The sequence below is a fragment of the Somniosus microcephalus genome, chromosome 2 (genome assembly GCF_052327205.1).
Source record: "Somniosus microcephalus isolate GS21.2 chromosome 2, FLI_Smic_1.0, whole genome shotgun sequence".
Taxonomy (NCBI): domain Eukaryota; kingdom Metazoa; phylum Chordata; class Chondrichthyes; order Squaliformes; family Somniosidae; genus Somniosus; species Somniosus microcephalus.
The window spans coordinates 25,675,080-25,696,445 of NC_140988.1; the positions used below are offsets into that span (position 1 = coordinate 25,675,080).

At 42.7% G+C, this 21,366-nt stretch overlaps 2 protein-coding genes across 10 annotated transcripts in view; one reads left to right on the plus strand and one right to left on the minus strand.

Moving 5' to 3' along the window:
* rnf170 (ring finger protein 170) overlaps nucleotides 1–17,958 on the minus strand; it is a 51,372-nt gene extending 33,414 nt beyond the window's left edge. Inside the window, exons 1-2 of one of the 3 annotated variants that reach the window (XM_086007790.1) lie at nucleotides 17,751–17,958; nucleotides 7,692–7,844 (exon numbers count right to left, since the gene is read on the minus strand). In XM_086007790.1, the coding sequence (XP_085863916.1) occupies nucleotides 7,692–7,828 (137 nt within the window). In that variant the 5' untranslated portion in view covers nucleotides 7,829–7,844; nucleotides 17,751–17,958. Of the gene's footprint in view, nucleotides 1–7,691; nucleotides 7,845–11,693; nucleotides 11,797–17,455; nucleotides 17,708–17,750 lie in introns of those variants that run through there. The other 2 variants (XM_086007808.1, XM_086007800.1) reach the window with 2 other exon arrangements.
* Nucleotides 17,959–18,023: 65 nt separating this feature from the next.
* hook3 (hook microtubule-tethering protein 3) overlaps nucleotides 18,024–21,366 on the plus strand; it is a 127,473-nt gene continuing 124,130 nt past the window's right edge. For all 7 annotated transcript variants that reach the window (XR_015080978.1, XM_086007766.1, XM_086007748.1 and 4 more), the window contains exon 1: nucleotides 18,024–18,175. Coding sequence is in view for 6 of the 7 variants with exons in the window: in XM_086007766.1 (XP_085863892.1) it covers nucleotides 18,131–18,175 (45 nt within the window). In the remaining variant the exon portion in view is untranslated. The remainder of the gene's footprint in view (nucleotides 18,176–21,366) is intronic.

A 21,366-nucleotide genomic window follows, 5' to 3' on the forward strand; every position in this document is an offset into this window, starting at 1 on the left:
ACATAGATGAGTACAAGAAATCAAAGTACGAGCTAAGAAAAACCATTAAAAATGCAAAAAAACAATACACGGATAAAGTGGAGTCACACTATCATAGCTCAGATTCACGAAGGATGTGGAGTGGACTACAATCTATTACAGACTACAAAGGGAAACCCAGCTGTGTCATGCCCAGCAATGCCTCTCTCCCAGACGAGCTTAACACTTTTTACGTCTGGTTTGAGGCCAACAACAACTGGCCTGTTACAAGGGCGCCCGCGGCTCAGGACGACCGGGTCTTCTCAATCTCCGTGGCTGACGTGAGCAAGACTTTTAAGAGAGTGAACACCCACAAAGCACCCGGTCCAGATGGAATCCCTGGGCGTGTCCTTAGAGCATGCGCTGACCAGCTGGCAGCCGTGTTTACGGATATATTCAACCGTTCACTGTACCAGTCTGTAGTCCCCACCTGCTTCAAGATGACATCGGTTATTCCAGTCCCCAAAAAAACAAAAGTAACCTGTTTAAACGACTACCGCCCCATAGCACTCACTTCGGTCATCATGAAGTGCTTTGAGAGGCTGGTCAAAACCCACATCAACTCCTTACTAACTGACACACTGGACCCACTCCAATTTGCTTACCGCCCAAAAAGATCTAGGGATGATGCCATCGCCACTGTACTGCACACTGCCTTATCACACCTGGATAAGAGGAACACCTATGTGAGAATGTTGTTCATTGATTATAGTTCAGCATTCAATACCATTATCCCCTCCAAGCTTGTCAACAAGCTCAGTGAACTAGGACTTAACACCTCCCTATGCAACTGGATCCTGGACTTCCTGACGGGCAGACCACAGGTGGTGAAAATAGGCAGCAACACCTCCTCAACACTGATCCTGAACACGGGAGCTCCCCAGGGTTGTGTGCTCAGCCCCCTTCTGTACTCCCTGTTTACTCACGATTGTGTGGCCACGCACAACTCCAACTCCATCATCAAGTTTGCTGATGACACTACCGTTGTAGGCCTGATCACAGATGGCGACGAGACAAGCTACAGGGAGGTAAGAGCTCTAGCAGAATGGTGCAAGTACAACAACCTCTCCCTCAACATCAGCAAAACAAAGGAGATGATCGTGGACTTCAGGAAGCGGCAGGGGGAGGGACACACCCCAATCTACATCGAAGGGGCTGAGGTGGAGAGGGTCAGCAGCTTTAAATTCCTGGGTGTATTCATTACGGAGGACTTAATGTGGTCACATCACATCGACGTCGTAACGAAGAAGGCATGCCAACGCCTGTTCTTCCTCAGGAAACTGAAGAAATTTGGAATGGCCCCCCAGATTCTCACCAACTTCTACCAGTGCACCATCGAGAGTATCCTGTCCGGCTGCATCACTACCTGGTATGGCAACTGCACTGCCACAGACCGCAAGGCTCTACAGATGGTAGTGAAAGCTGCACAACACACTATAGGAATTAAACTACCTGCTGTCCAGGATACCTACCCCGAGAGGTGCCGGGGGAAGGCCCTGAGAACCATCAAAGACGCGAGCCACCCCAGCCACAGCCTCTTTGCCCTGCTCCCGTCCGGTAAGAGATACCGAAGCATGCGGTCTCGTACCAGCAGGTTTCAAAACAGCTTCTACCCCCAGGCCATAAGACTCATGAACGTATAATTTATTATTATTTATTACTGTTGTTTTATTTATTATTACTGTATTTCTATTAGTATTTTATCATTGTTATGCCATATTTATTCCAATGTTGGGAGGACTCGTAAAAATCAACATTTCATTGTGCAGTACACACGTCTGCTGCATATATAACAAATAAAATTGAATTGAATTATATAGACTAGCTACGCACCAACATTTTAGCAGAGAAGGTTGAGAGGAGATTCGATAGAGGTGTTCAAAATCATGAGGGGTCGAGACAGAGAGAAACTGTTCCTATTGGCAGAAGGGTCGAGAACCAGGGGACATTGGTGATTGGCAGAAGAACCAAAGGCGACAGAACCAGGGGTCACAGTCTAAGGATAAGGGGTAAGCCATTTAGGACTGAGATGAGGAGGAATTTCTTCACCCAGAGAGTGGTGAACCTGTGGAATTCTCTACCACACAAGGCAGTTGAGGCCAATTCATTAAATATATTCAAGAAGGAGTTAGATATATTTCTTAAGGCTAAAGGGATCAAGGGATATGGGGAGAAAGCAGGGGCAAGGTACTGAATTTGGATGATCAGCCATGATGTCATTAAATGGTGGAACAGGCTCGAGGGACCGAATGGCCGACTCCTGCTCCTATCTTTCTATGAGGATAAACTTTTTATGCTGCGAGTGATTAGGATCTGGACTGCACTGCCTGAAAGGGTGGTGGAGGCAGATTCAATCGTGGCTTTCAAAAGAGAATTGGATAAGTGCCTGAAGGAAAAAATTTGCAGGGCTACGGGGAAAGGGCGGGGGAATGGGACTCGCTGAAGTGCTCTTGCAGAGAGCCAGCACAGGCTCGACAGGCCGAATGGCCTCCTTCTGTGCTGTAGCCATTCTATGATTCTATTTTAAATCATTATTTCCCCCAGCAAAAGAAATTACATTTTCCCCACCGCAGCCCTTTTATTCCACTGTCAACTTCCCCTCTTCCACATGTAAACTAAATAAACTCATCGCTTTGCCAACAGCTGGCAGCTTGCAAGCCCATTTAAAAAATAATCAGCATTTTCACCTCACTTTAAAAACATTCCCCCACAGTTATGTCATTGTTCAAAATCAATATTTTTTCCACTGCTGCACTTTACTGGTGTTAAAGAAGTTAACACCAGTAAAGAAGTTAAGTGTCAGCTTGGCTCAGTGGTAGCATTCTCACCCAAGTCAGAATGGGTTATGGCCCCACAACACGTAATTTAACGTAAGAACATAAGAAATAGGAGCACGAGTAGGCCATTCGGCCCTTCGAGCCTGCTCTGCCATTTAATAAGATCATGGCTGATCTTCTACCTCATCTCCACTTACCTGCACTATCCCCATATCCCTTGATTCATTTAATATTCAAAAATCTATCGATCTCTGTCTTGAATATACCTCTACAGCCCTCTGGGGTAGAGAATTTCAAAGATTCACCATGCTCTGGGTGAAGAAATTTCTCCTCATCTCAGTCCTAAATGGCCGAACCTTTATTCTGAGACTGTGATCCCTGGTTCTAGACTCCCCAGCCAAGGGAAACATCCTCCCTGCATCTACCCCGTCAAGCACTGTAAGAATTTTGTATGTTTCAATGAGATCACCTCTCATTCTTCTAAACTCTAGAGAATATAGGCCTAGTCTACTCAGTCCCCCCATCCCAGGAATCAGTCTGGTGAACCTTCGTTGCTCTCCCTCTATGGCAAGTATATCCTTCCTTAGGTAAGGAGACCAAAACTGCACACAATACTCCAGGTGTGGTCTCACCAGGGCCCTATATAATTGCAGCAAGACGTCTTTATCTTGTACTCAAATCCTCTTGTAATAAAGGCCAACATACCATTTGCTTACCTAATTGCTTGCTGTACCTGCATGTTAACTTTCAGTGATTCGTGTACAAGGACACCCAGGTTCCTCTGAACATCAACATTTCCCAATCTCTCACCATTTAAAAAATACTCTGCTTTTCTATTTTTCCTACCAAAGTGGATAACTTCACATTTCTCCACATTATATTCCATTTGCCATGCTCTTGCCCACTCATTTAGCCTGTCTATATCCTCTTGAAGCCTCCTTGCATCCTCCTCGCAACTTACATTCCCACCCAGCTTTGTATTATCGGCAAACTTGAATATATTATATTTGGTCCTCTTATCCAAATCATTGATGTAGATTGTGAACAGCTGAGGTCCAAGCACTGATCCTTGCGGTACCCCACTAGTTACAGCGTGCCAACCTGAAAATGACCTGTTTATTCCTACTCTCTGTTTTCTGTCCGTTAACCAATCCTCAATCCATGCTAGTATAATACCCCCAATCCAATTAACCCTAATTTTGTTTAATAACCTCTTGTGCGGCACCTTATCGAATGCCTTCCAAAAATCCAAATACACCACATCCACTGGTTCCCCCTTACCTATTCTGCTAGTTACAACCTCAAAAAACTCTAACAGATTCGTCAAACATGATTTCCCTTTCATAAATCCGTGTTGACTCTGCCCAATCCTATTATTATTTTCTAAGTGCCCTGTTACCACATCCTTAATAATAGATTATAGCATTTTCCCTACTACTGATGTCAGGCTAACTGGTCTGTAATTCCTGTTTTCTCTCTCCCTCCTTTCTTAAATAGTGGGGTTACATTTGCTACCTTCCAATCCACAGGAACCGTTCTAGAATCTATGGAATTTTGGAAAATGTCAACTAATGCATCCACTATCTCTATAGCCACCTGTTTCAAAACCCTAGGATTTAGGCCATCAGGTCCAGGGATTTATCGGCTTTCAGTCCCATTAATTTCTCCAGTACTATTTTTGTTACTAATACTAATTTCTTTCAGTTCCTCATTCTTACTAGACCCTTGGTTCTCCACTATTTCCGGGAAGTTTTTTGTGTCTTCTTCCGTGAAGACAGAAACAAAGTATTGGTTTAATTTCTCTGCCATTTCCTTATTCCCCATTATAATTTCTCCTGTCTCAGCCTGTAAGGGACCCACATTTATTTTCGCTACATTTTTCCTTTTTACATACCTATAGAAGCTTTTACAGTCTGTTTTTATGTCTCTTGCTAGTTTACTCTCATATTCTACTTTCCCTTTCTTTATCAATTTCTTGGTCCTCCTTTGCTGAAATCTAAAATCCTCCCAATCTTCAGGCTTACTGCTCTTTTTGGCAAAATTATAAGCCTCTTCCTTTGATCTAATACTATCTTTAATTTCTCGTTAGCCAAAGTTGGACCACTTTTCCTTTGGAGTTTTTGTGCCTTAACGGAAGGTATATTTGTTGTAAATTATGTATTATTTCTTTAAATGCTAGCTATTGCTTGTCTACCATCATAACTTTTAATGTAGTTTCGCAATCTACATTAGCCAACTTGCCCCTCATACCTACATAGTTTGCTTTGTTTAGATTTAAAACCCTAGTTTCGGATTTAACTAAATCACTTTCAAACTCAATATAAAATTCTATCTTATTATGGTCACTCTTCCCTAAAGGCCCCTTTACTACAAGGTTATTAATTAACCCTTTCTCATTGCACAATACTAGATCTAAAATAGCCCGTTCCCCAGTTGGTTCCTCAACATACTGATCTAGAAAACTATCTTGCATACATTCCTTTAGCTTTGACTTATTTCTATTTTTCCCTGATGTCACCTTAGTCACTGATGCCCTATTACATTTGTTACTCTCTCTGTCCCTTCCTGACCCACTCTGCTTATTTTTACCCCAAACTCCACTCTGCTCTAGAGCCTCGACATTTCTCTTGCTGCTTTTAATTTTACTCTTTCCTGAATCCTCCCACTCCCCCTTCATTAGTTTAAAGCCCTGTCTACTGCCCTAATTATTTGGTTCACCAGGACACTGGTCCCAGCCTGGTTTAAGTGGAACCTGTCCCAACGGAACAGCTCCCTCTTTCCCCAGTACTGGTGCCAGTGCCCCATGAAATGAAACCCCTCCCTCCCACACCACTCTTTGAGCCATGCATTTAAACCTCTAATCTGTTTGTCCCTACGCCAATTTGCGCATGGCTCAGGTAACAATCCAGAGATTATTACCTTTGATGTTCTGCTTTTTAATTTGGATCCTAGCTCCTCAAACTCCCTCAGCAGAACCTCATTCCTAGTTCCATCTATGTCGTTGGTTCCTACGTGAACCATGAAAACTGGATCCTCCCCCTCCAAGTTCTTTAACCCTGGCACCGGGCAGGCAACACAACCTTCGGAACTCTTGGTCGCGGCTGCAGAGAACATTATCTATCCCTCTGACTATGCTGTCCCTTACCACAACTATATTCCCTTTCACTCCCTCCACTTGAATTGCCTCCTGCACCATGGTCAGCTTGCTCATCCATTCTGCAGGCTTTTCCCTTATCCAAACAGGCAGCAAGAACCTCATACCTGATGGACAAGAGCAAAGGCTGAGGGTCCTCCAGCACTGCACCTGGGGTCCCTTTACCTGTCTGAGTTGCAGTCACACCCTCCTGTCCCTGACCACTAACCAGACCTGTACCACTACCTAACTGAAGGGGTGTGACTGCCTCCTGGATCGAAGTGTCCCGGTAACTCTCCCCATCCCTGATGCCCCGGAATGTCTGCACCTCAGACTCCAGCTCAAAAACTCTGAGCTGAAGTTCCTCAAGATGCAGGCACTTACTGCAAACATGGTTGTCCGGGTTCACAATGCTCTCCACAAATGCCCACATGCTGCAGCCGTGGCACACCACCTGCACTGCCATCCCTATATGACCTTGTTTTATTTAATTAAATTTGTAATTAGGTAACTTAGTTTACAGTGTAGTTTCTTGACTACTTACTTGATCTAGATGAAGTTAAGGGTACTGAAATTAAATATCTACCTTTAACACAAAGCACTACAAGTGTAGGCAAAAAGCAACAACCCCTTCCCTCTTCTCCAAATTCCCACTCTTTCCAATTCCCAAATAAAACACTCTGTTCAAGTCCACTCTGTTTAATCCTACGCTGTGCTCTGCAAAAATATTTACTTTTATACTCTAGGAGCCTCACCCAATTTACAAGTGTTGACTCAACTCCCCTGCTCCTGGTGATTAGCACCTATTCAAGACAAGCACTTACAGCTGGCTGAGTTAACTGCCACTGGCAGGCAGCTTCTGTTAACTAGTTTTTAAAGTTCTTGGTTAAGCTGACACTTCAGTGCAGTACTGAGAGAGTGCAGCAGTGTTGATGGTGCCACCTTTCATATAAAACTTTTAACGTCTTAGCCGAAAGAAGCCTTGTTCTAATCAGGTGGACGCAAAAGATCCCATGTCACAATTCATAGAACAGTGTCCTGGCCAACATGTAGACCTCAACCAGCACCACCAAAACAGATTAAATGGCCATTACCCTCAGTGCTGTTTGTGGGATCTTCCTGCGCACACATTGACTGCTGAGTTGGCCTACGTAACAGTGAACCTCAGAAGTATTTAATTGGCTATAAAGCGCGATGGGATACCCTGAGGATGTGAAAGGCGCTATATGAAGGCAAGATCTTTCTTAAAATATGGCTATCTCAACCAACGAGCGAAACACTCTTCTGGTATGAAAAGGGGTTTATATCAACTTTTTCTCCATTATAAATTCCTATGTTCATATCTATAATGGAAAGTATACATGTAAACTTGTCATCCTGTAATTACACAATCTGGTCACCTGGTGGGTTTTCTCTACAAATCGCTGAAAATGCTTTTTTTTTTTTTAAGTATACATATGCCATCTTTCTCAGCCTCTCCCATTTACCTTTGTGAAGCCCTGGGGAAGTTTTGCTATGCCAAAGCTACTATTTATATGCAAGTTGTTGTAAAAGAAACCTGCTCAACTAGTTTCAGTTTTTTGATTGATAGCAATATCCTAGGACACTAGAATAAGTAATGGTTCCTGGCAGCTTAATATAGTGTATTGCAAGTGTGGCTTAATATTGCTAAAATACAGTAAGAATGATGGGCAGCAGTTTAAAAATAAAATTATGTCCAACAAACTCTAAAATTAAATTGTTTTAGAAGTATATTGTCTCACCTATACAGGAATGTTGCCAAACCACCCAACATTGTAATGGTGATAGCTACTGTCAGAAGAACCTGGTTGCTTACTCCTTCAATCAGTGAAACCTCATCAATTCTTGATCCAAGAAATTGCTCTGGATGCTGTTCCATTCCAGATGACAGATGCCTAAGGAAGAAAACGAAAGATTAAACAGCTACCAGGGCAAGTAAGCTTGCAGGGAATATAAAAACTGACTAAAAGCTTCTATAGATATGAAGAGAAAACGATTGGTGAAGTCAAGCATAGGTCCCTTGCAGTCAGAATCAGGGGAATTTATAATGGGGAACAAAGAAATGGCATACTTTGGTTCTGTCTTCACAAAGGAGGGCACAAATAACCTCCCAGAGATGTCGGGGAACATAGGGTCTAATGAGAGGGAGGAACTGAATGAAATCAGTATTTGTAGGGAAATGGTGTTAGGGAAATTGACGGGATTGAAGGCCGATAAATCCCCAGGGCCTGATAATCTACATCCTAGGGTACTTAAGGAAGTGGCCCTAGAAATAGTAGATGCGTTGCTGGTCATCTTCCAAAATGCTACAGACTCTGGAACAGTTCCCATGGATTGGAGGGTAGCTAATGTTACCCCACTATTCAAAAAAGGTGGTAGAGAGAAAACGGGGAATTATAGACCGGTAAGCCTGACATCGGTAGTGGGGAAAATGCTAGAGTCCATTATAAAAGATGTAATAGCAGAGCACTTGGAAAACAGTGACAGGATCGGACAAAGTCAACATGTGCAGTTTTGGTCGCCTTATCTGAGGAAGGATGTTCTTGCCATGGGCGGAGTGCAGCGAAGATTCACCAGACTGATACCTGGGATGGCAGGAATGACGTATGAGGAGAGATTGGGTCGATTGGGCTTATACTCGCTGGAGTTTAGAAGAATGAGAGGGGATCTCATTGAAACTTATAAAATTCTAACAGGACTAGACAGACTAGATGCAGGAAGGATGTTCCCGATGGCGGGGGAGTCCAGAACCAGGGGTCACAGTCTAAAGATAAGGGGTAAGCCATTTAGGACAGAGATGAGGAGGAATTTCTTCACCCTGAGTGTGGTGAACCTGTGGAATTCTCTACCACAGAAGGCAGTTGAGGCTAATTCATTAAATATATTCAAGAAGGAGTTGGATATATTTCTTAAGGCTAAAGGGATCAAGGGATATGGGAAGAAAGCAGGGACAGGGTACTGAATTTGGATGATCAGCCATGATCTCATTGAATGGTGGAGCGGGCTCGAGGGGCCGAATGGCCTACTCTTGCTCCTATCTTCTATGTTTCTATAACACTTTGGTGCTCACTACATTAAAATTTAAAGCTGAAGGGACAACTATAAGAACTTATTTAGGTGGAAAAGGGAGTTCTATTTTTAACATTTTAAAGTTTACAAATGATAAATAAATGTTTCATCACCAGCAAATGGGTCCACGTGTTGAAAAATAGTTACTATAAACTCTTAACACAAGAACATAAGAAATAGGAGCAGGAGTAGGCCATACTGCTGCTCGAGGCTGCGCCGCCATTCAATAAGATCATTGCTGATCTTCTACCTCAACTCCACTTTCCCGTCCCATCCCCATATGCCCCGACTCCCCATGTGCTCAAAAATCTACCGATCTCAGTCTTGAATATACTCAACAACTGAGCATCCACAGCCCTCTGGGGGTAGAGAATTCCAAAGATTAATAACCCTCTGAGTGAAGAAATCTCTCCTTTTCTCAGTCCTAAATGGCCGACCCCTTATCCTGAGACTATGACTCCTAGTTCTAGACTCTCCAGCCAGGGGAAACAGCCTCTCAGCATTTACCCGGTCAAGCCCTTGAAGAATTTTATACATTTCAATAATGTCATCTCTCATTCTTCTAAACTCCACAGAATATAGGTCCATTCTACTCAATCTCTCCTCTTAGGACGGCCTTCTTATCCCAGGAATCAATCTAGTGAATCTTCGATGCATCCCCTCTAAGGCAAGTATATCCTTCCTTAGGTAAGGAGACCAAAACTGTACACAGTTCTCCAGGTGTGGTTTCACTAAAGCCCTATATAATTGCAGCAAGACTTCCTTACTGTTGTACTCCAGCCTCCTTGCAATAAAGGCTAACGCACCATTTGCTTTCTGAATTGCTTGCATGTTAACTTTCTGTGATTCGTGTACAAGAGCCCCCAAATCCCTCTGAATACCAACATTTACTAGTCTCTCACATTTTAAAAAATATTCTGCTTTTCCATTCTTCCAACCAAAGTGGATAATTTCACATTTCCCCTCATTATACTCCATCTGCCACCTTCTTGCCCAATCACTTAACCGGTCTAGATCCTTTTGCAGCCTCTGAGTCCTCCTCACAGCTTACTTTCCCACCTAGCTTTGTATCATCAGCAAACTTGGCTATATTACACTCGGTCCCCTCATCTAAGTCATTGACATAGACTGTAAATAACTGAGGCCCAAGTACTGATCCTTGCGGCACTGCACTAGTTACACCCTGCCATCCCGAAAATGACCCGTTTATTCCTACTTTCTGTTTTCTGTCCATTAACCAGTCCTCAATCCATGCTAATATATTACCCACAATCCTATGAGCCCTTATCTTGTGTAACAATCTCTTGTGTGGCACCTTATTGAATGCCTTCTAAAATACAAATATACTACATCCACTGGTTCTCCCTTATCCACCCTACTAGATGCACCCCCCAAAAACACTATTGGATTTGTCAAACATGATCTCCCTTTCACTCTGCCTAATCATGCTGTGATTTTCCAAGTGCCCGATTACCATGTCCTCAGTAATAGATTCTAGCATTTTCCCTACTACTGATGTCAGGCTAACTGACTTATAGTTCCCAGTTTTCTCTCTCCATCCTTTCTTGAACAGCAGGGTTACATTTGCTACCTTCCAATCCACAGGGACTGTTCTAGAATCGAGGGAATGCTGGAAGATCAAAACCAATGCATCCACTATCTCTGCAGCCACCTATTTTAAATAGCCCAGGGTGTAAGTCATCAGGTCCAGGGGATTTGTCGGTTTTTAGTCCCATTAATTTTTGCAGTACATTTTCTTTACTGATATTAATTACTTTAAGTTCCTCACCCTTATTAGACCCTTCCACATAATTTCCAGTATGTTCTGTGTTTTCCCTTTCCTTCTCAGACAAGTTAATAGATTGGGCAGTGTTACAAATTTGAGTTGAACACAGATATACACTAAGGTTCAGTTGTATCAGTCACTTCCTTAAGCAATCCGGTTGCCTTTTTTTTTTAACAAGCGTTCACTCCCACTGCCTTATATCTGCTAGCGTGAGGAACCAGAGAGTGTAATAATGAAACTCTCTCGTGATCCAGTTTGGATCTCCATGTCTTAAGCATGTGTACTCCTTTAATCTCTCTAATAAAGCGGACTGAGTTGACACTAGGCGAAACACTGTTTGGTTCTCTTGGTAAGCAGTTTTATTCCACAGCAGATACAATGTACAGAACACGAAGTCTAGTGAAAATCACTTGGTACAATCAGTTCAGCTTGTGTTCAAAAATAAAGAATACACGTACACTGGCTTACTTGGGGGATGCTTACTAAACATAGAAAGATAAATTTGCTTGGCCATCTGTCCAGTCAACAGTGCAGAGGTTCTCCCTCACAGACTTTCTGTTTCTTTACTCTCTTTGCAACCATCCTGCTGCTGTATGGACTTTCTGGTGTCTGTGTCCTAATTTTTTAAAAAGTCTTTCTTCTCTGACACACAGAGGACAAAAGTGTTTGTCAACGTCAAAGTACTAAATGTCTTCCCAAATGACTAGACATTGCTAATAAATTGGCCATTACAGCCAAACTTACAGGACTTACAGCCAAACAATGTATTTTGCAGCAAACAAAGTTTATTTACTACACAAACAGCAAAACAACAACGTCTATTTTAAAAAAGTCTCTACCAACAGCAACAAACAGAATTGTGTGTGTAAAATCAATCCCAGTCACTTACAGCAGTGATTGATGGGGGAATTACCCAATCATCTCCATTCTGGCCAGGAATAGTATTGTCACGACATGCAATTGTCTGCCTGTGGATGGCCAATCCACCATGGGGTTGTCTGGGGAAACGACTCCCTTTCAGTCAAAACACATTAAAATTGATAATCTCCAAGTCTCTGTTGTGGAAAAATGACCAAAGAATTCTGAACTATGACAGCAGATAGATGCCAGATTAAATTTCATGCAGGGAAATGCAAGGGGATACATTTTGAAGGAGGAATAAGGAGAGGACATGCACACTACGTGGTGAAACTTTAAAGAGTAGAGAAACAGATAAAATTAGGGATTCAGATACATAAACCATTAAAAATGTGAGGAGAAGTTGATAAAGCTGTTTAAAAAATCATAAGAAATCCTTGGTTTTATAAACAGGGACACAGAGTGGAAAAAGCAAAAAAGAGGTAATGCTGAACCTATACAAATCATTCATTAGATTGTAGTTAGAATATCATGTCCAGTTTTAGGCACCTTACTTTAGAAGGCTACAGATATGGTGCAGAAGAGATTCACTGACAATCAGCAGTGACGAGAGGCTTTAGTAGGAGCAAAGACAAAAGAAATGGTGGCTCTTCTTCAGAATAAAGGTTAAGAGGTCTGATTTGGTATTCAAAATTGTGAGGTTTTGATGAGGTAAATCAGGAAACACTTGTTGGTGACTCGCTAACTATGGAGGAATACATTTATGATCACCAAAAGACTGATGGGAGAAGTTAGAAGATTTTTTTTCTAAAAACAGAGGGTTGTTAGGATATGGAATGACCCACCAGAAACAGTGATGGAAGCTGAATTCATAATAGCTTTTAAAAGAAAAGTGGAAAAAGAAAAAAAGAAAGGGCATGGGAATAGGCAGCAGAATTGGCCTTAAGTGGCTAGGATTTCAGAGAGCCAGCACAGACACCATCCGTGCGCTGAAATTCTATGACTTAATGTTTCTATGGAGAAGACATTAAATTCTTAGAACCACAGAAGTTTACAGCACAGAAGGAGGCCACTTGGCTCAGATCTGTGGTGGCTTTTTCCTGGAGCAATCGAAAACCAATCCCATTTCCCCGCTCTCTCCCCAGAGCTCTATTTTCCTTTGCTTCAAATGTTTATCCACTTTTCCCTTCAAAGGAGCAATGGTGCCACTTTTAGTCTGAACAATACACCAACATGTTTTTTCAGCTATTGGAGCGGACAGGAGTGCATAGTGGAAATTCTGTGCAATGGTGTAAATATTCCAATAAAAGGCTAATTGATAAATCTGAGGTACATTAGCTGTTCACAGGATGTAAAAGATTATACATTTTTGACTATAAGGGAAGCATCCACTATGGAAACTGCAATTCCAACTGTGTGCTTCCAGGAGGTCACCTTACTCACTGATAATGCATATTGAAAATGCAGGCATGTGCTGTGTATAATTTTCCAACATTTCATTTAAATGGTTGAAACATTATGTGAGTGTGTGCTTGAATTTCTGATGTGCACTTCCATCAGGTGTACCTCCCAATCAGGAGCATGAAATCAGGAAGGGACCACAAGTCTCCTCACCAATGTTCCTGCTACGGTGCGTTGCCGCACATTAATCTCCAAGGTTCCGCGCAGGCCGCTCACTGGCTTTTACATGGTAAATACTGCGCATGCGCAGAAATTTAAAGGGCCCACACATTAATAGAAACAGGCTGTACAGAACAGAGTGCAGCTTACAGGGAACACTGCTCCCCATGACACTAATTTTTTTAACCAAAGCAATTCTGTCAAACTCAAAACATAACAGGAATTATTACTACATCACAGGCACACATTCACACAGACACAAGACTTTTGATATTACTTTATCTCTGCCTCAAGAAAAACGGGAAGCAAAATAAGCTTGCTCACCAGTTCCTGAGAGAGAAGTTTGTAATAGGAGATCTCCATTTCCTCTCTCTACATAATCACAATATGACTGTCTCATTTTTGTATTTACAGTGGGTTACTAATGGATCTCTGATGACGGTATTCACAGTAAATTGGGAGATTGAAACAGGGGTGCAAGAAGTACCAACAAGAAGTCTTGCCGACATTGCACTCATCTGGAGAAAATCAGAAGTAGCTAATCAGCTGTTGGATGCTGCACAACACATCGTGATCAGGTGACTGGTTGAAGGGCAGCGCTTTTTGGTTCTCCAATACAATTGGTTGAAGGAACTCCACAATAGTATATCATAGACACACATTCACACAGATACAACACGTTTATCAGAAGAGGATCTCTCACTACAGGCGATTGTTCCAAATAAAATAGCCACTGTTATATGAATTTGGGTCTGCCATTGATACCTTTGTGGGTTTAGTGCTGTCAGTTGCTTCCTTAAGTGGTCTGAGCATCTTAGCTTCATGTGAGTTGAATCATACTGGCCTACGTCTATCTGTACGATAGCATAACCGAGGGATTTAACAATAGCATCCTCTTGTGATCTGACTGGATAAACGTGTCTTTTGCACGTGTACTTTTTCAATCTCTTTGATGGTGGACTGAGCAAATACTTGGTGAGATAAGACTTGATATGAGTCAGTAGGATTTCAAGATGGCTGGACAAGTTGATACGGCTGTTAAAAAAAATACAGGATCCTGGGCTTTATAAATAGAGGCACAGAGTACTAAAGCAAGGAAGTTATGCTAAGCCTTTATCAATCACTGGTTAGACCTCAGCTGGAGTATGGTGTTCAATTCTGGGCACCACACTTTAGGAAGGATGTCAAGGCCTTGGAGAGGGTGCAGAGGAGTTTTACTAGAATGGTACTAGGGATGAGGGACTTCAGTTTTGTGGAGAGACTCGAGAAGCTGGGATCGTTCTCCTTCGAGCAGGGAAGGAGAAGGGGTGATTTAATAGAGCTGATCAAAACTATGAAAGGTTTTGATACAGTAGAGAAAAATTGAGTAGATAGAAACTGTTTACACTGGTAGGAGGGGGAAGGAGCAGTGGAGTGGGACGAATTGGATAGCTCCTTCAAAGAGCTGGCACAGACACGATGTGTGAAATGGCCTTGTGTGCTATGTGATTCTACCATTCTATGAGTAAACAGCTTTATTTCCTATTAGGTGAACATATAGAATCTAACTCGTCTTAATGTAATAGTGTAAAAATAATGAGCACGCTACAATACCCCACTTCAGTATGAATTGTCTTGCTTGAAGTTAACACTAATTTTTTAACTCCTCACTCCTGTGCTTCATCGTTCCTGTAGCTCTTTCCTGCCTGGCTGCCTCTAACTCTCACAACTCTGTTTAAATAAAAAACTGACTCCAGTGTCACCGTAACTTGGCAATGACCCTGTTGGGTTCAAATGTAGAGTTGGCACAGCAACAATGAATGTGAACAAATCGCTAGAAATGTCAAACTGTCTTTCATCATCTCCAATATGTTGATTCAGTTGCCCCATCTAAATGCTAATTTACATTACCAGTTCGACAGTCCCATGAACTTAACTCTTCAAGAGTTAAGTTTAGCTTAACATATATACACAAAAGTCCTACTATGATGGCATAATCTGAAATCCTGAAATGTGGCACACTACTTACATGGTCAATTTTTCTTTCTTTCCTGTCTGTTTATTGCCTAACTAATTGCTACCATCAGATCTACCTCTTGCTGCTTATATTCACAATTCAATCGGTAATTATACCAACGTTATTCCAACACATTGTGTTGCATAGATTCCTCCAGAATTTTCCTTCGTATATTTCTGAACCATACACATGTAGATGGCTCTTGAACACATACCTAGAACTCACTCTCATCAAGGGTTCAAAGCTTACATCTTGCATCATCTTTTCTCGTTCAAAAACTGCTTCTAACCTAGTAGACAGCAGGAAAATGGAAGGTTGTTGCACCACTCAAATTTCAAAAACTCTCTCCCATTCGTCTAGAACTATGTTGCACACAAACCTAGTCAACCAAACATAGAAATAAAAATCCAGAAACTACAGATATGAACCACAAAGCATCACCCTCCTCATTAATAAAAAAGGTGTGGTGCTGCTTACACACAGTAGTTGCATGACTAATTTGAGACGCAACTATTCCAACGCTGGTCTCCCATCCTCCATAAACTTGAGCTCATCCAAAACTCTGCTGCCCGTGTCCTAACCCGCACCAAGTCCCGCTCACCCATCACCCCTGTGCTCGCTGACTTACATTGTCTCCACTAACACCTCAAATTTAAAAGTTCTTATCCTTGTGTTAAAACTCCCCCATGGCCTTGCCCAGCCCTCTTTCCATAACCTTCTCCAGCCCTACAACCGTGGCAAATCTGCATTCCTCTAATTCTAGCCTCTTGGTCTGCCTCTGCTCCCTTTGCCCTACCACTGGTAGTTGCGTCTTCAAGCTCTAGAATTCCCTCATTAAATCTCCCCAACTCCTTCAGTGAGCCAGTGGTAAATCTATGGAACAGGCCCCCTCGGAAGGAGATAGCATTGATTCATTCAAATTAGATTTCTTTCAGAAAATAATATTTTGGGATACCATTTTTGAGTAATTTGAGACATGACATATGGTAAAAGTAGCGTGCTTTGGAGGAACCAGGTGACTTAGACCTACAGTTCCCAAAGCTTTACACCACTGGTGGGGGCAGGGGGGTTCTCGCTTCTCGTCTGGGTCTGCTGTAGATTAATTGATAGAGATGAATTGCAATGATTAGTCAACAATTCCATTATCGTTGTATCATGCGACTACCAGGATGGTAGAAGGCGAGCTAGATGGACTTTGATCTTTTTTTGTTTTGCAATTCCTATGTTCCTTTGGGACCTGAAGTGAAAGCCTGTCTTCTTCTCTGCTGGCTAACAGAAAGGCGTTCCAATGGAAGATTACTGCTTGTGCTAAAAGTTTCATGAGTCCAGTCATTTCCAATATAATTTGACAACCTTGTGCACAATGCTAACCTGCAATACACAAAATGGACTCTCACTTTTCCCCCCCAGTACAAGGGTTTCTCAACAAGCAGGAAGGGATCAAAACAGAGGGCAATAATGATCGGAAGGTAGTAATGAACAGAATGGGTCTGCCCACTAGTTATTAGTGAAGTTGGGACTGAACCCAGTTCCGAGTGAGTCCTCAACATAAAGCGGTCCATAATTTGGAAAAAATGACAACCTTACTAGGAGACATCATATAGATGGCCAATGAGAAAAAGGAAAATCTAGACTGGGTACAGTAGCGGAAGTGTAGCAAGGCAAAAAAAAATTATATTGGTGCAAAAAAATTGTAAACGTTCACTTTCTCACCATCAACATCCTTCATCTCAAAGCATTCCCATCCAGTGTTACACATCCAGATTGATGAACTCATTTTGATTTTAAAATTGACCTACTTTGTTGTTGAGAGTAAACACAGCTCTAAATATCTAAATTCAGTCAGTTACTGTTGCTGAAGATGACTAACATTCCCCAAGAGTTGACAGGGCTGCATGAGGAAGAATTAAACATACATGCACAGGAGGTATAATACTCAATTTTCTTTTATGATACTCCAAATAATTTTTGGCGATGCCTCGTTTAAAAAAAACGGGGTTAAGATAAGCCTGTCAAAATCTACTGTATTTCTTTGCAAGACAGGATGAGGGAGTACTGAAAGATGTTGAATAAAATTTACTTTTAAAAAGTTACTGCCAGAACATGATTACTTTCAGAGTTAAAACTGTGACTATTGGAAATCCGAAATAAAAGCAGAAAACGTCAGTTCCACTAACCCCAACTAATGTTTTTGGTGGATCTGTCCTTTCCCGTTTGGAGAAAGTGTCTGCAACCAAAAAGTTAACGTGTCCCCTCTTTTCACATGCTGACGGGCCTGTTGAATATATCCAGTGTTTTTTTTTTAAATATCCGCTTAACCCTCTCCTTGGTATATGTATATTTGTTCTTGTTACGACTGTTAACAGCATGACGAGTGAAATTCTCAGCGGCAATCTTATTGAAAGATGACAGAACAAACCAGGTGCACGGTTACAGTATGGGGCGAGCACCAGCAGGCCGCCCTGTCATTACCTGTCCCTCGCAGGAGAAGCGCTCAATAATCCTGAGACTTGTTTACTCTCTGTATTGTTGTTGCTGCCGCCGCCGACACCTCTTCTCTTGCTCTTTTTTATTCATGCTGCGGCTAAAAGAGAGAGAGAGAAGGAAAAAAAATCCGCCCAACTGTCGACTTTTTTTTTATCGTGTGTGGCTTCTGACTCCCTCAATCGTGCAGGCGAGTGCGATAGCCAGCTGCGGGGGGGAAGAAGGAAGGGGGACGGCGCAGGCGCAGTGGCGACGGGCGGGTCCAACTGAAGGTGGAATGTGGTGACGTTATTCGGAAGCTTGGGCAGTTGGCGGCTCGCGCGGCGGCTTCTTTGTTGTCGGTGGCGGCGCGAGCGAGCGGATGCGAGATGAACGTCGACCGGATCGAGCTGTGCGAGAGCCTGCTGACTTGGGTGAGTTGCGCGGTCAGGAGGCCACCAAAAAGGCCATAGTACCGAAAGCGGTTGTCGCTCTGGACACCCGCCCGACTGCTGAGCCCGGGGCGGCGGCGGCAACAGCGAGCTCGGCCGGGTGGTGGTGAGAAGAAGAGCCCTGTTCGCCAGACGCTGCAGTTTAATGACACGGTCGCCATTTATGTGGCGTTTAGCCTGTGTGTGTGTCTCCGCACAGTTTGACAGCGATCGCGGGGCCCTGAGCGTGGGCACCGGCTTTTTCACAGCATCTGTGTCAGCTGATGGCGCGTTGCACAGCCTCCTCTGCTGTTGCTTAACGCGGTCATTTCAATGCATGGTCATCCTCCTCCCTCTTTCACTGGTGTCTTTTTGCTTAATTTGTCTACTCTGCCTTCACTTTTTAGTGTATCGCTTATTCCTTCACTTCGATTTATTTCTTCTTGCATAGAATATCCAGTACAGAAACCGGCCATTCGGCCCATCTAGTCTGTGCTGGTGTTTATACGCCACAAGAGTCTGCTCCCATTCCACCTACTTCATCTCAGCCTTTCAGCATACCTTTCTATTCCATTTTCTCATGTGCTTTTGAAAGCATCTAAACTATTTGCCTCAATTACTTCCTGTGGTAGCGAGTTTCACATTCCAACTACTTTCTGAATAAATAAATTTCTCCTCATTTCCCTATTGGGTTTATTAGTCTTGGATTTACCTACAAGTGAAAACATTCTCTGCACATTTACATCTATCCAACCCATTAATACATTTAACTATCTCTATAAGGTATCTTCTAAGTCTTCCCTTTCTAAAGAAAAAAGCCCCAACCTATTCAGTCTTTCCTGATAGCTGGAATCTCTCAGCTCTGGTACCATCCTTGTAATTTTTTTTGCACTTTCTCGAGTGCTTCTATGTCCTTTTTATGGTATGGAGACCAGAACTGTGCACAGTACTCTGTAGCTTGACCAGGGTCCTATACATGTTTAATATAACTTCTACTTTTGAATTCTGTACCCCTAGAAATAAATCCCAGTGCTTTGTTAACATATTTAACTGCTTTGCTAACCTGTGATGCTGCACCCTCTCCATCAGTATCTTTCTTCACTTTGTGTCTCCTTTTTCTCCCTTCCTTCACTTTTCTGTTTCTCTTGGAGATGGCAGATCTGGAGTTGGGCTCCTCCCTGCTTGCCACCTAGACAACCACAACAACTTGCATTTATATTTCACCTTTAACATAGTAAAACGTCCCAAGGTGCTTCACAGGAGTGTAATCAAATAAAATTTGTGACACCGAGCCACATAAGGAGATATTAGGACTGGTGTCCAAATACTTGGTTAAAGAGGTAGGCTTTAAGGAGGGTCTTAAAGGAGGAGAGAGAGGCGGAGAAGTTTAGGGAGGGAATTCCAGAGCTTAAAGCCTAGGCAGCTGAAGGCACAGCCGCCAGTGCTGCAGCGATGAAAATCAGGGATCCGCAAGAGGCTAGAATTGGAGGATTGCTGAAATCTGAGGGTTGTAGGCCTGGAGGAGATTAGAGATCAGGAGGAGCAAGGCCATGGAGGGATTTGTAAACAAGGATGAGAATTTTAAAATCGAGGCATTGCCAGACTGGGAGCCAATGTAGGTCAGCGAACACAGGAATGATGGGTGACCGTGACAGCGCGAGTTAGGATACGGGCAGCAAAGTTTTGGATGAGCTCAAGTTTATGAAGGGTGTAAGGTGGGAGACTGGCCAAGAGCGCATTGGCATAGTCGAATCTAACGGTAACAAAGGCATGGATGAGGGTTTCAGCAGCAGATGAGCTGAAGCAGTGGTGGAGATGGGCGATGTTACGGAGGTGGAAGTCGGCGGTTTTGGTGATGGAGAGGATATGGGGTCGGAAGCTCAACTTGGGGTCAAATATGACGTAAAGGTTACGAACAGTCTGGTTCAGCCTGAGACACTGACAGTGACCGTGAGCGCGATGGAATTGGTGGCAAGAAAATTGAGTTTGTGGTGGGGACCAAAGACAATGTCAGTCTTCCCAACGTTTATTGGAGAAAATTACAGCTCATCCAGGACTGAATGTTGGCTAAGTAGTTTGACAATACAGAGGCAGTGGAGGGGCCGAGAGAGTGTTTAAAAAGAGAATTGGGTACTTATTACATTCAGCTAAGTCAAATGAAGAGTACAATAATTAAAATGGCACGTGGCCCACAAATAATTGCACTACAGTCCAGTTTTGATCACTTGGGTTAGCAATAGTAATGACAAAGGAATCACAGGAGGAAAAAAGAGGAAGCAATGGGCTTGGGTCTGATTGCCCCATAACACAAATGAAACAAGTTCTGGGAGGAGTGCTCTGTAGTGCCCAGAAAACTGAAGGTACAGTATTGTTACTGGGTATGGTCTGGCCTATATATGACTCTAGACCCACACCAACGTGGTTGACTCTTAATTAACCACTGAATTGTATCAAACCATTGCAAAGAATATGGACTTCAACGGTTCAAGAAAAAGGCCCATCACCACGTTCTCAGACTAACTAGGGATGGGCAATACATGCTGGCCTTGACAGCGACGCCCACATCCCGAGAATTAATAATAGTCATATTGCTGATGGTACATTAATGATCATGTGATTATCTCAGACTAGTTGGGTGTCTGGGTGCAATCATATTTACCTAGTTTATTTTTTTTTGTAAACTTGCTGCCAAGACAGGAAGATAAAGTGACCTGAAGGGATCCTATACTTGTGCTAAGCTGATAGGCCGAGCAAGATCACAACAGCTGAAGAAAGCCATTTGGCCCATCTTAATTTATCTATCAAGAAATACCCTACATTTACCTCCATTATTACATCAATTCCAGGATGTTTGCCTTCATTACTTTGTCTGAAAATCCATTTCATGTGTTCACCACTCTGTGTGTGAAGAGGAACTTCCTCATATCAGTCTTAAATTTACCTTTTGTAGTTAGAACACCTCTGCCCTTCATGGCAGTTTAACTTAAAGTAATATTTTGGATTTACCATTTCTTACTGTATATCTCTATATGGTCATCTCTCAGATGCCTCCTCTCCAGAATAAAAAAAACCTTAAGTATCACCAGTCTTTCCTCATAACTCCTGTTGTATCCGTGTGTTAATGAAGACACGGAATGCAGGAGTTGGTTTAACAGGTGTTTACTGAACAAAGTCTGGAGGTGAACTATAAGATA